Below are 18,009 nucleotides of genomic sequence, written 5' to 3'. Positions count from 1 at the left end.
CCCCTCCCCCATCGAGCTTATAGCCTCAAGCTAACGTTAGCAGTGCAAAAATAATGATGAGCAATACTGGATTAATCCAGTCGAACAATTTTGAGCCGGAATTCGCTACAGCACGAGTGTTGAACGTTCATCATATATAACCGTGAGCGGGCCAAGGTGCATGAGGGGGGAGGGGAGACTTTGGTACGCCCAATCCAGTAGCATCACGGCTCGCATCGTGTGGCGATTGTTTCGTTGACTGGTCTATTTTTTTGCGTGATCAATCCTGGCAAGAAGTTGTGCCAAGACACACGAGAAATTCTGGTCAATTTTCAAAATATAACCAATTTTTCACAATAAAATACAGCTATTGACAAATGCGATCATGTTTTTGTATCTAAACAGAATGTAGAGATGAAAGTACAGTAAACAATGCTCTACACACTAAAAACAGACAGACACACATAGATAAATGTAGTGTTCCGACTGCGGGGGAGGGGAGAGCAGTTGGCGACACGTCAAATCAAGATGGACGATGTCAAATTAATTGTAGAAGCTCTAAATAACCACAGCTAAACAGAAGCGCCTGTTGATTATTGCAGAAAAAATGAGGTGAAGTGGATCCGCGCGCACTCCACCACGTCTGGTGTGAACCCGCCGATGGTCTAAGCCTTTTCAAGCATCCGGTTTTCTGGTTCGATGCATTTTGAATTAAGAAATACTAGAAACACAGTTTTTATTGTAAATTCTTTGATATAGGTCCTCTACTGTGAGAAAAATTGTACAAGAACGTGTTAAAAACACAAGGACTTTCAAGCTAATTTGCACAAACAATTAAATTATGTTTTTGTCTATTTTATTCCTTATAAATAAAGAAATATTTTTGGAAATCCAACAAGTAAGTTGACTAATCCTTCTGCTTAGATTTGAAGCAATTAAAGCCAATAAATGATGATAAATTAAGGGCTAAAGTGACTTTTGCCTGTTTTAAATCAGAATTTTGTGTTCAGCAAGATTTAATGCAAATTTAGAAATTCAAAAGGACTCATTCCTCTGCTTTCCCTTAAAAAAAAAAAAAAAAACTTTTATATGTTTTTGTCTTGGTTTTGTAAAACCACAAAGAAGAACCGTGAAGGACATGTTATTCAATCAAACTCCAGCCTTTAAAAGTTAGAGCTGTGAAGCAAATTCATGGAAAAGAAATACTTATGTAGAACTTTGCAAATACATATATTTTAAAAAAAGACTTGTACTTTCTTCTAAAATGTTTTTTTTAAGTCCTGCCAATTCAACTAAATAGTTTTTCTTCTAGAAAATTGTGTTTTTTACATGTTCTTATAGCATTTCTCTGATAAGAAAATTAAGTTTAAAATTGCATTTCTGTGTTTTACTTTATACAAATTGTGAATCAGGAGCAGATGAAAAATAAATGCAGTTTGAAAGAGCGTATTTGTTACAACTACTGCCGCTCTGCAGAAACTATGTCCTAGAAATTGACACGTTTTTGGATTTTGGCGAAAAAACGACAATCATATGTAAAAGGAAGCTTTGCTCCTTCAAAATAAAAGGCTCAACTTCCTTTAGTGCTTTTTTTCTCTTTTAACCTTATAAAAATGGACATAATGATGTTAAATTGATGGATAATTAAACAAATGCATCATCTTGTGATGTTGTGACTCATGAAATGTGTCATTTTAAGCAGAAAAGGATCAACCTGCAGCCTCTATAGTGATTAAACGGAATATTCATGACTTTTGTTGCATCATTTGGCTAAATACCCCATTTATTTCCCTCAGCATTAAAACAAAATTACCAAATGTTATGCGATATAAATGGAGAAGTAATTAAGCCTACATTTTATGCATGGTATATTTTTTAATTATGACACCATGATAGTTTTAGATGGTTCGACAAAATAAAAACAGGTTCATGTAAGCTGTTTTTTTAAGAGAGCTTCAAAAGTTTTCATGAAAAGTGATCAATAATTCATAAACCAGGAAATGTTTGGAGATTTCTTCAGGACAAAAGGCAGAATAAAGACTCCGGCTCGGATCAAGACGCTTTATCTCCGCCGTTTGTTTTCACTTTTTCGCGGCGGTTCACAGCAGTGCAGCAAACAGGTGCTTAAGTGCAGAACATTGGGCAATAACAGCATGTTCTTTTTCGAGCCTGGTAAGATTCAGCCCCCCGGCTACACTGGTGCACTTGGATGAATTTACTTCTGATCAATCATTCTGTCAACATCTGTTTTCCCAGGACGGGGGTTCCTGCCTGCACATGTGTGCACAGGGAGGGAATTTTTTGGATTGTTCCAAGAGTTTGTTTTTTTCCTCCACCTAAAAATATTAACTGAAAAATACTGATAGTTGTAATGTAAGAATAGAATATTTTCTGTCAAAGCTGTGATTTACTCTTATTTTTTAGTTTCTTATATAGTGACAACATTGTGCAATCCCCACAGTTTTGCTGTAAACAGACCAGAGTTGGCCAGACAGCATTGAATCAGGCAGGGATGGAAATCAATCCACTGATCCTCTTTCTCCTGAGGCTCATCCAGCTTTGGAGCCTCTAAGATCCTGCACGATATATGACTGAGAATGAGCACAGTTGCAGCTAAGCCCAAGGATTCCCGAGTTCATTCCTCCATCTCCGTCCAAAAACTTCCTCTTCCTGTTGTCCTGGGATGATTTCCACCAAAGGATAAAATAAAAAAACACTCCTCAGTTTACTCCTCCATGATTTCCTATATTTGTTTACACATATTACATGACTTATACATGCAGTTGAGGTCATTGCATACAACAAAGATTTCTATTGTAACATTGGAAAGTATACTTTAAGCATCAAAAGTCTTTAAATTCCGTCAACATCAATAAAGTTCACCAAAAAAATAGCTATTTCAGTAGGGACTGTTTTTTACAGAATCAAAAGCCCTGCTGATAGGATTTAACGCCTCTGATTGATGCCTCATTGATTAGAGGAGACGACGTTGCGTAAGAGGAAGAGCCACGACACCGCGAGCTCAGACGGCTTTTGCTTCAAGGAACATTGATTTACAGTGAGTTGATCAGTGCAAAAAGGCAGAGAACTTTGCCCAAACCCTTTGTGTGAATCAATCAAGCAACAGCAGCATCTTACAACGGACTGTCTTCGCACGACGAGGCCTTTCTAGCCTCAGTCGCCTCCTCTGTAAGAAGGGTATTTAAAGTCTAAAGCTGTGTGGATCTAAAACACTGGCTGCCAATCAAATCCCATCAAAGCTTCTTACAGAGGAGGCAGATCTGCTGAGCTGCTGCCCCGACCAACGAGGAGCGAAAGTTGTCCGAAAGGAGGGAAAAGTTTAAACCTTTACATGGCGAACTAAACACGTGAGTCGAGTCATTTTCGACTCGATCTAAACACTTTGTAAGCTCCCCACCATTCACAAATTCAGTTTCCACGCCTGACTGCTGTACAAGCTCGTCCCCACTTCCTCACGCATGAATACAAAACTCAAAAAAGAGATAAATAAGTAGATGAATTGCACATTAAAGATAACAGAAGTTTGCCGGTTCTTGGAAAAAGGTGAGTTTTCCCATACTTTCCATACAGCGTTTCCTTTTCAGTGCAGTAGAGATTAATATTGCATCACTCAAAAAAAAAAAAAAAAGCCTAAAACTTCAGTAATTGAGCCAAATCACGATAAGAACAGAAGTAATAATGTGGTTGCTGTCCTTTTGTTCAAATCTTCACATACAGATGCTAAAGATTCTGTCTGTCCATTTCACTCTTTTGTCTGATCATTTTGAGTAAACTAAACGTTTGTTTCTAGTGGCTGTAGTTCTGGACGATCACAGAAACTTCAAACGCATCCCATCTTTGGAGTCATCATCCTCTCTACGGTCCGAGTCCCGTCCGTTTCTGTTTGACCGTCCTCCCTGAAGATGCCATCCGGACCGCACTGCAGACCAGACGTGCACACAAAAAGCGGCGGAGGGGGAGAGACCTACGGTGGTGAAATGTCCAAAACAATAGAGAGGATAGACAGGAAAAGACTAGCTTTTTTGTCTAGATCGGTCCTAACAGATGGCGTCGGTCCGGATCTAGAAGGTCCTAACAGATTGTGCAGGTCTTTGATTTCCCAACTTCGCCTCCACCAGCTACACAAAGACACAAAAACAGAGACTTTTAAGTGTGATGAAGATGTATCAAACACAGCTTTGTGTTTTTATGCGCTACCTTTCTTGGCTTCCTCCTCTTCTAGTCTCTTTTTCTCATCCTCGATAGCCTTCATCTTTGCGTTGTATACCTCCGCCAGCTCGTTCCAGTGTGCCCTGTTGTTGTTCAGACCATCAAACATGGGCTGGATCTCTTTGTGGAACCTGGAGAACTCCTGACAAGTAAAAAAAACAAACAAATGTTTTTTGGGATGTATGAAGCCCCTAAAGGAACATAAAAGTAAAAAAAAATGTAATACTCGTTTCTGGTGCATACCAGACAGTTTATACAGCAACCAAAATCATTTCTAGTGTGCAACAGAAAGCCTCTAGTGCAACCGAAATAGTTTCTAGTGCTACCAAGATAGTTTCTGGTGCAACCAAGATCGTTTCTAGTACGCATCACATAGTTTCTAGTGCAACGAAGATCGTTTCTAGTGCAACCGAGATCGTTTCTAGTGCAACAGATGGTTTGTAGTGCAGACCAGAAACCTTCTAGTACAACCAAAATCTTTTCTAGTGCCCACCAGATCGTTTCTTGTGCAACCAAGATCGTTTCTAGTGTGCATCACATAGTTTCTAGTGCAACCAAGATCGTTTCTATTGCAACCAAGATAGTTTTTCGTGCAACCGAGATCGTTTCTAGTGCAATAGATAGTTTGTAGTGCAGACCAGAAAGTTTCTAGTGCAACCAAGATCATTTCTATTGCAACCGAGATAGTTTTTAGTGCAACCAAGATCATTTCTATTGCAACCGAGATAGTTTTTAGTGCAACCGAGATCGTTTCTATTTCAACCAAGATAGTTTTTAGTGCAACCGAAATCTTTTCTAGTACGCACCAGATCGTTTCTAGAGCAATAGATAGTTTGTAGTGCAGAACAGAAAGTTTCTAGTGCAACCAAGATTGTTTCTAGTGCAACCAAGATTGTTTCTAGTGTGCTTCACATAGTTTTGTAGTGCAACCAAGATCGTTCTAGTGCAACCAAGATCATTTCCAGTGCAACCAAGATCATTTCCAGTGCAACCAAGATCATTTCTGGTGCAACCAAGATCGTTCTAGTGCAACCAAGATCATTTCCAGTGCAACCAAGATCGTTCTAGTGCAACCAAGATCATTTCCAGTGCAACCGAGATCATTTCTGGTGCAACCAAGATCGTTCTAGTGCAACCAAGATCATTTCTATTGCAACCGAGATAGTTTTTAGTGCAACCGAGATCGTTTCTATTTCAACCAAGATAGTTTTTAGTGCAACCGAAATCTTTTCTAGTACGCACCAGATCGTTTCTAGAGCAATAGATAGTTTGTAGTGCAGAACAGAAAGTTTCTAGTGCAACCAAGATTGTTTCTAGTGCAACCAAGATTGTTTCTAGTGCAACCAAGATCATTTCCAGTGCAACCAAGATCATTTCCAGTGCAACCGAGATCATTTCTGGTGCAACCAAGATCGTTCTAGTGCAACCAAGATCATTTCCAGTGCAACCGAGATAATTTCTGGTGCAACCAAGATCGTTCTAGTGCAACCAAGGTCATTTCCAGTGCAACCAAAATCATTTCCAGTGCAACCAAGGTCATTTCCAGTGCAACCAAAATCATTTCCAGTGCAACCAAGGTCATTTCCAGTGCAACCAAAATCATTTCTAGTGCAACCAAGATCATTTCTGGTGCAACCAAGATCGTTTGTAGTGCGCGCCAGTTAGTTTCCAATGCAACCGAGATAGTTTCTAGTGCGACCAAGATCTTCACCCAAAAACTGAGGTCTGAACCCAATTGCAGTATCCTATGACAAAGGTTCAAAAATGTTTTCCTTTATTATTGTGCCAATGAAATGCAGATAAGCCAAAATGTTCATTTAAGAGTAAAATAATTTCCCAGAAAATATAGCTTTTTACCGTGCCAGAAAAAATCTGAACAATCTTTTGAGATTCCAACAAGCACAAAAGATCTGAGAGAAACTTTTTTTTTTGTAGATTGTTGCAGATTTTCCTCTCTGATCATGTTTTCTCTGCAGAGTTATGGAAAAACTGTTACCTTGTACACAAAGGAGCACACAAAGTCGATGAAGCCGCATTGCATCTTGGGAAGCTGTTCAGCACAGTTTCTGTCCATCATGGGCTGAGGGAGAAAAATTTTTAGAAAAAAGATTTCAAAAGTCTGTTTAATGACTACGTAAAAAGGGAGAGGGGAGCTCTTACAATTGGCTGCTGGTCCAAAACACTTCGCTCCAAATCCCCCTGTTCCCAGAACTCAGCAGCAACCATGAGAGCCACCTGGAGAAAGAGGAATTATCAGATGTTATTTAGCAGCAGAAAGCAGTCATGCACAAACTCATCTCACCAATAGAAAGTTCATTTTTGATTATAGCTAGACAGATTCCTTAAAAAAGAAAACTTCTGCTCATCTCCTTGGTGAGATTTTTCCCACTTTCTTGTCACTTCAAGGCCGCTCACCTTGCTCTGCACCTCCCAAGGTTTGGTGATGGCTGACAAGTCACATCCTGTCATCATCATGGCCCTGGAGGTGAGAGACAGTCAGTCAGGAGGGGAAGGTGACTCTTTGCTGGTGATGCTGATGATTTTTAAGTGCTGCGCCAGAAAATCTGCCTCCGAAGTTAAGAGGGAAAACTTTCATTCAACAGCTCAAGCTTTAGATTTTTTTATCAGAAACGTACATGACGATTTCCTTCCTGATGGGGTTGTTGGAAACGAAAGCCGTGGCCTCTTTTTCATCCGTCATCGGCTCTGTGGCGTTCACGATATTTTGGAACATGGTTCTCTTTCTGTGTGAGGGCAAATAGAAGAGTGAACAAAGGCAAGGAGACTGTGAGGCTTGTTTGTTCCACATCAACATGCATGAGGAAAAGGCTAACAGTAATATCAAGAACCAGCTTTTCAGTCCAGAAACAATCCAAAACAACTTCCCAGGTCGTTATTGTAAATAAGAACATGTTCTCATAGCTAATCTGGTTAAATAAAGGTTTAAAAACAAAAAAATTAAAGTGCTGATGCATGCCCCTCCCCCCTCTGCCCCTTCCACCCTGGTCAGAGCTGCACTTTACAGATTAATAAAAAATAAAAAAATACTGTTGCTTTATCTCCATAGCAACCATTTTATTTTTTGGTCGCCCAGAGGTGACAAACATGTCTGTATAATTTTAAGAAGAATCAATAAAAGTAAATCGTTTGATTTCCTTAGCAACAGAGGTTTTTTTTGCTAACCACGCACTGATTCCAAATGTGATTTTATCGTACATTATATCGCCAAGAATTCATGTATTCAATTTTCACAATATTTTGGTGAAAAATGTGGGAACAATTGATGAACGCCAATTTTGCGAGCTCACCATGACAACGCTGTCCAAATCCACAAACTTAATAAAAACTTACCCTCGTGTGCGAAATGTTTTGAAGATTGAATAAAAGTTTTTTTCCCCCCATAATGGGCCAAATTTTACACTTTGGTACAAAATGGTGGTAGGTCCTGAGGCCATCCCATAATAATTTCAACACTTACTTTGGATAGCCTCGATATGTGTGTTTTGGTTTTGTATGTGGATTTTGAAAACGTTTTTTGACCCCCATGAGAGAATTTGGCCACGTTCATTTTTTGTGGTGATTTTGCTCGCAGTGACATTTTTATTTTATTTTATCAAATTTACTTTCATCTGGTACCAGGTGAATTTTTGAGTCTTGAGCCATAAGAAAGAGGAATTGCGCAAACAAAAAGGTTCTTTCAGTCCAGGTCTGCTATGAACTGGTACAAACTGGAATAGACTAAAACCAAAACCAAAAAATATATATAAAATTTTGTAATTTTTTTTATGTCTTTCATTATGAGCCCAACAGTATCAAAAGAGTTGAGGATAAGGCAAACAAAAAGTTGATAAAAGTAACGCTAATGTTGAAGTTTCCGTACTTGGACGCTCCCCCTACAAACTTTAACCCCAAAAAAGTCTTAAAAGAAATTAATCGAGGAAAAATTCCTGCAAAATTCTAAAGTCAGATGTTGGCTCTTTGTGGCTTTTCCCCCAGAAATTGGTCACTGGCTTTAGATCAGAGGATCAGGCAGCTGTCTGCCAATGGCTTGGTTGGGGGTTCAATTCCTTGGCTTGAAGGTCACTGAGTCCTTGAGCAGGGCGCCTAACTGCACATTGGCTGCAGTTGAAAGAAATCGAGACTCCTCATTTAGGTTTGCTGGCCTCAGCATGCCAGATATGAGAGGGATTATTCAGACTGAGAGATTTAAAGCTGCAAAAGTGTTTTGTTTCTTTAAAAATCTGTAATTTATGAATACATTTAGGTAAATAAACCTCAAGATTTTTAGTTTTTAAATGAGTCAAAACTGTCCAAAAAAATTGACAAAACAGATGAAAATTCACAAAATCAATAAACACACTCCAATGTCTCCTCATGAGGTGACCTTCCCCCTCCCGCTCCAAACACACGTTTTGTGTTCAGGTGAACCTACTTGAAGTAAAGCGCCAGGTCTGTGGCAATGATGCAGACGTCAAACAAGTGCTGCACGGTCTCGAACTGACGCTTTTGGAGGTTACAGAAGATGTTCAAGTACTGCAAGCAACAGAATAAGCATGTAAACACAAACTTTTATGTGATAGAAGGGTTGCTTTTAATATCCTAAGCAATCCCACCTCTTCTCCCATCAGCGTTTTGCTGTACTCCAAGTGATGCCTCTCCATGATGGAGGAGCCGTGAAGTTTGGCCAGAGGAGACGCACTCCTGCACAAATGGTGAAAACAACAAGCTTGATGAAGATCAAGATTGGTTGTTTCCTTCTAACCTTTAAAAAACAAAAAAGAAAAGCGGACTTGCTTTGTCTGGTAGAGGTTGTTGGTTCCTCTGTGGTCGATATCGTGGCAGAAAGCAGCAGCCACCATGGCAAAAGCATCTAAATCCGAGTAGTACTTCCTCAGTTTCCCGGTCTGTTGAAGGGAAATGACGACTTTTTAACCCAAATAAAAGTAATAAAAATATGAATGATTTTTGAAATGGGGGGGTTACCTGCAGGAGGCAGAACATGGTATGACCCACATTGAAGCCATGCCTCCAGTTGTGGTAGGTGATGGCACGGTAGCCCTTCCTCACCGTGTACATCCACCTCACCAGCGTCTATGATATAAAGACTGAAGATGTGAAAAGATATTCCCCAATGATTGGAGCGTTCAATCGTCCAGACTCACCTCTGCGGGAACTTTAAACTTCTCGACAACTCCGAGCTCAAAGAACATGCGGATGCCCGCCTTGATGAGGCCGAACTCCGATACGGGGAAATCGCTGAAGGCAAACGAGTACAGATTCTCCCCGTCTACGTTGTCTGCTTTGGGGATGTTGGATTTCTGGACCGAAAACAAGAGTTTTCATTGACAATGGATCGAGATTTTCTGCAACTTTTAATTTTATCAGCACATACCAGTAGTTTGTACATCTCCTTTTGGTCGCAGTCTTCGGGCTCTGCGTCAAACTTCTCCTTGGTGTTCTGGTGGCGAAAGGAACCTTCATAAAAACTGCTACTTATGGGTTTAAACGTGAGTTTGAGGAGAAGGGACTGACCAGAATGGACTGAAGCTCGTCTGGGGTGCACTTAGTTTGGTACATGAGCATTTCCTGGGCGATGTCTTTCCGCCACTCCATGCGGTTGAGTCTATCGTAGGTGTCGCAGTTTAGTACCGACCATCCCAGGAACTGTGTCAGGGCCTAGAACAAGGAGAAAAAGAGAAAAACTCTTTGTCCAGTGATCTAGAACACCTGAATGGAGTTCAGGAGGAAGACTACACACCTCAGTGATTTGCTCATCGTGTTCATCAAAAGGTTTGCCATCTTTCCTATTGAAGAAAGTGGCAATCCCGACTATTTCTTCCTTCTTGTTGACGATCGGCAGAGACAGAACATTTTTGATGACGAAGCCCGTCTCGTCCACCGCCTCTTTCTGTAAAACGCAAACGGACGTCAAACTGAAGCTCTAAAAACCTCATGAATTGGGTTCTGTGGAGCAAAGCGCACCTGGAAGGTGAAATAGTCGTCTGCCGCCACGTTCATCATGTTGCAGATCTGCAAGGTATACGGAAAAGGCATTACTTCACTTCATTTAAGCAGTTTTTCATTGAAAGTTAAAGAATGTAATGAATGAAACAAAGAAATCAAGAAAAAATGAAAGTTGCAGGTGGCGTTGTAGCAGGCGCTACCTTCACCTCCTTCCTACTTTACTCTACCTTTTTTTTTAAAGTGGCTGCTTTTCTGTTGGCTTTATCTCCATAGCAACCATTTTATTTTTTGTTCGCCTGCTGGTAATGAACCAGTCAATATCATTTTTAGAAGAATTGCCAAAAGTACATTTTTAGATTTCCTTAGCAACTGAAGTTTTTTGTTAACCACGCCCACATTTCTAATATGTTCGTATCACATGTTATATAATTTTATTTAGCTTGGATTCATGATTTCATTTTTCAAAATATTTCGGTTAAAATTGTGCAAGCAACTTTTGCTAGCTCGCTAGGCTAACACCGATAAAAATCTACAACCTCTAATTCCAACAAATTTTATCAATGATGTTTGAGGAATTAGGAGGCGATAGATTGAAATTCCTCATAGGGGTTTAAATTCGTTAAAAGTCAAAAGTTACCTTTATTACAAAAGTTCATTTTTTTTCAATTTTAATAATTAAAGATGGCGGCCTCTCCCTGAAGTCAAAGGTCAACTAACTTCGGTTGTGGCTGTAGATTTCTAGGTGATAGGTGTAAAAATTTGTGAAGATTGCTCTAACTAAAGTTTTCTTATACCATATTGTGGGAAAATGTGAAAATTGCCAAATTTCACATTTTGCACCAAAATAAAATGGCCGCCAAGCTGTAGGTCATGTGGCCATCCCATAATGACACTAAAACCTCCTTTGGCTATCCCTGACACATGATATGGGTTTTATTAGTAGATTTAGGACCTCATAAGAGGTTTTGATCCTGTTCATTTTTTGGATGGCTCCACCCACTGTGATGTCATCATTTTATAGGCGCGGGGGGGAGGGGTTATGATGCCTAAAATTCATTTTCATTGGGTACTAAAGGTGCACGCAGGGGACATTTTGGCGCAGTAAGAAGGAAAAATGTGAAAACAATCTGGTTCTCCTAGCAGTCCAGGACCACTGTGGGACATAAATAGTGTTTCTATGGTTCTTTTTCTGGAACTCTCCTCCATCAATCAGGGTTTAGACTTCAGAAAAAAAGAAAATTGCTAGTAAATTTTAGGTTTCTTTTAGGAATAAATTCTAGCTGCTTGTTGATAGTTTCTGTCGCCTCTTAAGAGGAACTCCTCTGCACTTACAAAGCCGTTCTCAGCGACATAGGTTGGTAGTCCGCTAACCAGAGCCCAGTGATCTGCAGGGGGACCACTGAAAAAAAAAAAACAAAGGAAACGACATGTGATGATGAAATGAAATAACTGAGTCGAAATATGGAAAATACTTTCTTTTTTTATAGCCACAGATGACTAGAAAATCATAAGAAAATGAGCTTACATCATATTTTCAAACATATCTGGGGTTAATTTTTGTTTTTTGGTGAGTGTTTTCAAAAGTGGTGAGTTTAAGTGCGTTTTGCTCACGGTATGACTTTGATTTCTTCTTTGCCTTCTAAGAGGTAGTCAATGATCTTGTAAAAGATAACTTCCTATCAAAGAAAACAGACAAATGTGTTCTTTAAAACATTGATTTAAAGCGTCGTTTGTGAGGAGAAGGACTGTTTTATCACCCTGCCGTCCGGCGTTTTTGGTCCCTTGTAGGGCTCCACGTCTCCCAGTTTCACAGGCCACTCATCATAGAACTCCTGCGGGGCGGAAAACAGGGAGGTGGGGGCTTCATTTTTTGTTTGATACTTGAAGCAGATCTGATCCCAATTCAAGAACCGACCTTCTCTTTGGTCATGTCCAGCAGACCCACAGAGTAGCGCTCGCATTGTAGATAGGTCCTCACAGTGTAGAGAGCTTTGTGGAACTGTCGCTCGATGTCGGTCAACTCTTCAAAAACCTTGCTGGCCGACCAGAGCAGCACCTGGAGAGAGAACAGGAGCACAAGCTGTGTTCCACATCCTGTAAAGATTTAAGAGCGCTTTATCCAGCAGCTGGGTCTGCCATTCATGTGGGTTACCTGACTCCTCCTGGACTCCACGTTGAACATGTAAGCCGTGTAATGCTGCAGGGTGATGACTTGAGCAAACGTCATGTACTTGTGGAAGAGCTGAGGACCAAAGCAGAGGTTTGCATTCAACATCTTTAGAAGAAATGCAGCTTCCGTTTGTTAAGGCTTGTTAAAGCATAACGGCCAGAGCTTTTTAACCTCCGTCTGCATCGTTCTCGTTGCTTTTCTGCGGTTGTGCAACGGTTCGCTATAGTCCCAGCCTTCCAGCATCTGTGTTGACAAGCTGATGGATGGTTGAGCCGGGGCCAGAAATGTCATATTCTCCATATTTATTGGATTTCTCAGCAGAGGTCTGATGAAACCCTGTGTCTACATGTTTATATCAGGAGTTTTTAGTCAATGAAAAGCAACAGGGTTGAGTTTCCTGTACTGCCTCTCTAAATGGCACCAAATCTGAAAATACACCTTTTGACACGTCTTCTGCTCAACCTTAAATTAAAAGTGCAAACATATAGATGTAATGTTTTTGGGAGAACTCCTACATAGATTTTGCTTCCTTCAAACACACATTTACATAAATCTAAAATGCATTTAATGGGAAATTTATGTAAATTATTTTTTACAAAAACATATTTACTCTAAAATTTGAATAAAATCAGACATTCAATCAGACAACCAACACAAAATGGCCCTGTTAAAGATAAACCCTAAAAAGGCTGCAGCAACTATACAGTGGGGTCATTTTGACCCATCACAGAACCTTTTTTTGTGTAACTGGGGTGAAAAAGCTTCAATAAATTCATGTATTTCAAGTGTTTTAAATTAACCGAAGATTTTGTGATTTTATATGGGCTTTGGCTTGATAGCATAAATAAATAAACAAACAATTAAATATTGATCAAATAAAATACAAATTAATTAAAATTAACAAAATTATATAAATAAATAAAAAAAATTAAATATTTTTTGAAATACTATAAAATTAAATATAAACAACCAAAAATACACTAACACATAAAATAAATACATAAATAGGTAAATAATTTTATAAATACAATTAAATCAAAATGAACAATAATACATTCATACAAATAAAATTTAAATAAATAAGTAAATAATTTAAAAACACAATAAAATTTAAATTAAAAAAAGTAAATGAATTGTTTTCACATGAGCAGCAAAGCAACAATTCATATCAAACGCAGCACATTTTTCTTTTCTTCGCTTCTGACCGCCGACCTCAGAGACACCGCGCCCTCAGAGCCAGAGCGGATGAGCCCAAAATGACTGTAAGCGTCTATATTTACCTTCTCATCCTCTGCGGAGAAAGCATCAGCTCCTATTTTGTTAAGCACCATGACAACTCCAAGACACTCTTTGTCAGCCATGAGGGGGAAGGTGAGCATACACTTGGTCTTGTATCCGGTCTGTTTGTCCACAAAGTCACTGAACTTTGGATTCTGTAATAAAAAAAACCCAAACATAGAGTCATTCACTTTAAATATATAAATATTAGTAATAAAAATTGTCAGTTTATTGAATAAACTTCCCTTTAGATAATATCAAGTATTTCTAAGACTAAAAAACAGCTTTGTAGTTAGTTTTTATTGTACAAGTTTACTAACTTATCAATAAAAGTTTCAGTTTTATTCGCCAATTTTGTAAAAAAAAAAAAAAAAAAACTTTTCGTAATCAGATTTATTTGGTTTAGACAAATTTTTGCAATGTTTACTTGAAAATATTCAGTTTTTTTAGTGTTATATCTCGCCTCTGTTGGAGGAAGTTTAGCAGATTCTGAAGCACAGAAACTGCTCAATAACACAAGTCTGTCCAAAAACTGCTTAAAATATTCATTTAGACATTTGGTTTTAAAAGGTTTGGACCTCTAGTTGCCATTTTTAGATGTAATTCTATTGAAGAATTACGCTAAGTGTCTAAACTTTATTGCATTACATTAACTAAGCTATAAATACTTGGACTTTCAAAATAAGAGAAAAAAAATAATACATGTACGGAATAAACAGAAACGAAAGCCTCTGCTTCATGCAGGTAATTTCTCCATTTTTTTGTTAAAACTTGCAGGATTTCTCACCTTTGACACATCAGGGACATTCTGTGGCTTTTTGGAGTTTGCCGTATGCCCGACTATTCCCATGTCTAAGGGGAAGACGATTTCCGCCTGCGGGTTGACCAAATTACTCTCGAATTTGGACGTTGGGGTCACGTCAAACAGACTGCTGGAGAGCTCCGGTATTCCGTTTCTCGAGCGACACTGGAAGAAGCCGACCCGGTCGGCCTGCAGGATCAAGACGACTCTCTGCAGCACTTTGTGAAGGCTCTTCTCCATGTTATCCACCTTCTGCATCTCTTGAATCAGCTCAAAGATGATGGCGGCCTCTTGTATGGCGTTAACATCCTTGAAAGAAGCAGTGTCTTTGACATCCACAGTCTGAGCGAAAGCGGCGGTCAGAGCTTCGGCGCGAATCTTCTTATCGAAATAGTCTTTGGCGACCTGCGGGTTGTTGTCCAGGTACTTCTCCACGCTATCCTTGTCTGCCATGTTGAATTGTTTCCCGCTCTTTTCTTTCTCACCAAAGCATTACCAGTAAGGGAACGTTGAAACCGCAAATGTTTTTTCTGTGTTTTCTGGTCCTCAGGTCCGTTTGGTCAGCAGCATCCCTCTGAACGGACCAGCATCCTCCTCACCCACAGACAGAACAGAGCAAAGTTGGGCTTAGAGGCTGAAGGGATCAAACTGGCCTCTAATTAACCTGACGTCATTGCGTTTAAACCCCTGCTTTAAGCGCCCTTAACTCCCAAATCCCAGCGCTCATTATTTGTCTTGTTGCAATCTCTGCCTCGCTCAGGGAGATGATGGTAGAGTGGAGAAATGTCATTTATAGAAGAAAAGAAGAAAATACTTTTTTAGAGGTTTTAAATAATAGTTCCTCAGAAGGATCCCTGGAGGAACATGACAATTCTTAAAGGTTGTCAAATTTAAAAAAAAATGTGGAAAAATCTTATCTTTCTTTACACCCCTTTCTGCTCATTCTAATAACATATATGATTTCTCTTATAGTTTTGATGCTCCCTATGTCTTTTGAAAATCATACATCTCTATCGAATAAATCGTATATATAAAAATAGTATATATTTCTCTTCATATTTGCATTTCTTTATTCGCGGTTTCACGTATTTGCGTATTTTTTCTTAGTCACGTGACTCGTTCGGTTCCTCACAGAAACCACGACAACTCAATACACTTGTAGGGAGTTTTTAAGTTCGAAGGAGGTGCTGTGGTGCGGAGGTGTATCTCCACACAGCGAAGAACAGCGGAGGCCCCTCTGGAGCGCGGAGGCCCCTCTGGAGCGCGGAGGGGGACCAACCATCGGCTGTGTATACAAGTACACACATATGTGTATATATATATATATATATATATATATATACACATATATATTACACATAATAATGATAAATCTATATATATATATATATACACACATATATACATATATCTATGTATATATCTATATATATGTATATATATAGATATATACATAGATATATAATATATATACATATATATATATATATATGTATATGAATATATATATATTATATATGTACATGTATAATATATATATATATATATAAAAATTTTATTTATTTGATATATTACTTTATTATTACTTTGATGATATGATATATCTTAAATTTAGATTCAGATACATTTTGAAAATTATTTAAAAAACAAATAATAAAAAAATAACGCATTTTTTCGCTCTAAATAGACACCACTGATTCTGAAAATAATCAAATCAAGTACTTCAAAGTTAGAATTTTTAATCTTGCCAGATTTAAAATACACTCAATAGTCTGTTGAGTACTACATTGTTTTAAATAATTTATTGTCTTAATTAACAATTTTAAGATTTATTTATCAATTAAAAATAAAAAAAAGTGTTAATGACCCCCCTCTGGAGTGCCATCAAGCGCCCTGTTTGAGAACAACTGATCTAAAGAATCTGTTGTGGAGGCTTAGCTGTCTTTTTTAAGCTTTTTACGGATTAAATGACATTAAACCCCTGGGAACAGACTATTTAAAGACCCTCGCACCTTCCTGCAGTCATGGAAGACGCTCTTAAGAATTCAACAACAACTGACACGGAGCTGCTTTTTGTCCTTGATTCAGATCGACAGCGGAGAATTCAAGATAAATCCTCCTGAAGTGTTTCAGTTTCTGTGATTCAGAAGTTTTGTGCCATTTTAAGTAGCAAACATTGTAGCACAATTATAGAAAAACTTTTTTGTTTGCAATGAAAGTATTGCTATACCTATAAAAAGGTGCTTTTCCTTGTCACTGGGTAAGTTTATTCAGGATCATAAGGAAATTTGAAACTTCTAAGTGGTTAAATCCATTTAAACATCAATGAAAATGGACTTGTATTAACCCCTGAATTGTTTCCAGCAATGGAAAAAAAATCATGTATGTTTTTCTTTTATGCTGATGCTAAATTGTGGGAATGTTGGAGCCTGTGGTTTACTGCAAAGTGGTTTATTGCATATTTACATCAATCAGTGCTCAGAGGTTAAGTATCACAGATTTTCATTGTTTTTCTATTGATAATGTTTGGTGCAATTTTTATCTTTTTATGGATTAATCATTGATTTGAAAAAATATAATTGCTTAAATATGTTTTGGTCAAAAATGTAAAATCGGAAGCAAATGATATCTGACCAGTCTTGTGTCTTCAAGTCTGTTCATAATTTATTTATTTATTTTAATTATGTCTGGAAGTGTTTTTTTTTCTAGATTTTTAAAAAATCTTGAACATCTTAAACATAAAGATTTACTTGTTCGGAAAGGCTTTTTATACTACTCTTTAGATGTGGAATCTTATTTTCTTTTATTCTTTATAATTCATTTTTTTCATCTCTCTTGTGTATTTTACTGCCTTTTATAATTTTGTTATTTGTAATTTTTCCTCCTAGATTTGCTAAACTTTTTATTTTCTTTTTATATGTCTTTTATTTTAAAACCCTTTAGCACCCTGAACACCTTTTAAAAGTACTATATAGATATTGATCTGTCATCTAATCTTGTTATTTATGTTTGACAATATGTTCCCAAAAACAACAACAACAACAACAAAAAGTAAACTCCCCCCCTTTTTTAATTTATTTTTTCCCCTAATTTTTTTGATTAAAATATTATTTTATTTTGGGGGGCTGCTGTTAATTACTACTAAAGCTGAGAGTGGCCTTTCTTTTTTTTTGTTTCGTTTGTTTTAACCTCTTTTCTTCTGATAACATCTACTATCACATTATCATGAGAAAACATGTTTTTTTTTTCCTCAGGATAACGAGATAGTTTTCTTGTGATAACGCTATCTACTAATTTAATTTTGGAATGATAATAAGATAAGGAAGAATACAAAGAAATTAAAAAGAAAGTCAAATTACTAGTAAAACCAAGAGGAAAATTGTTCTTATGTTCTCCAGGGGTAAAGAAAAATCAAGAAAAAATATATGTTTACCTTAAAACTCTGATTTCTGCAGGTGCTTTACAATAGAAAATTAAGCAATTCTACTTTTTATTCTTAAAGACTCACATAAATGTAAATAGTTCTCAATTCCAGGGAAAGTTGTCATTTAATTCTCTATATTTTATGTTTTCTGTCCATCTTTTT

At 37.8% G+C, this 18,009-nt stretch overlaps 1 protein-coding gene across 1 annotated transcript; it reads right to left on the bottom strand.

The window, feature by feature from the left end:
* Nucleotides 1-2,703: 2,703 nt before the first annotated feature.
* pde6c (phosphodiesterase 6C, cGMP-specific, cone, alpha prime) lies at nt 2,704-15,568 on the bottom strand. The gene is made up of 22 exons (XM_024285788.2): nt 14,409-15,568; nt 13,624-13,776; nt 12,326-12,415; nt 12,089-12,229; nt 11,931-12,005; nt 11,785-11,849; nt 11,506-11,572; nt 10,192-10,239; nt 9,968-10,117; nt 9,742-9,885; nt 9,602-9,667; nt 9,372-9,527; nt 9,193-9,300; nt 9,004-9,113; nt 8,823-8,910; nt 8,642-8,742; nt 6,846-6,953; nt 6,625-6,688; nt 6,370-6,444; nt 6,206-6,289; nt 4,198-4,351; nt 2,704-4,118 (listed from the first exon to the last, which is right to left on the bottom strand). The coding sequence occupies exons 1-22, from the start codon at nt 14,874-14,876 to the stop codon at nt 4,072-4,074; spliced, it is 2,562 nt and encodes an 853-aa protein (XP_024141556.1). The 5' UTR covers nt 14,877-15,568; the 3' UTR covers nt 2,704-4,071.
* Nucleotides 15,569-18,009: the final 2,441 nt, after the last annotated feature.

This window comes from Oryzias melastigma, linkage group LG19 (genome assembly GCF_002922805.2).
Source record: "Oryzias melastigma strain HK-1 linkage group LG19, ASM292280v2, whole genome shotgun sequence".
Taxonomy (NCBI): Eukaryota; Metazoa; Chordata; class Actinopteri; order Beloniformes; family Adrianichthyidae; genus Oryzias; species Oryzias melastigma.
This window is presented reverse-complemented; position numbering and strand designations above follow the sequence as displayed.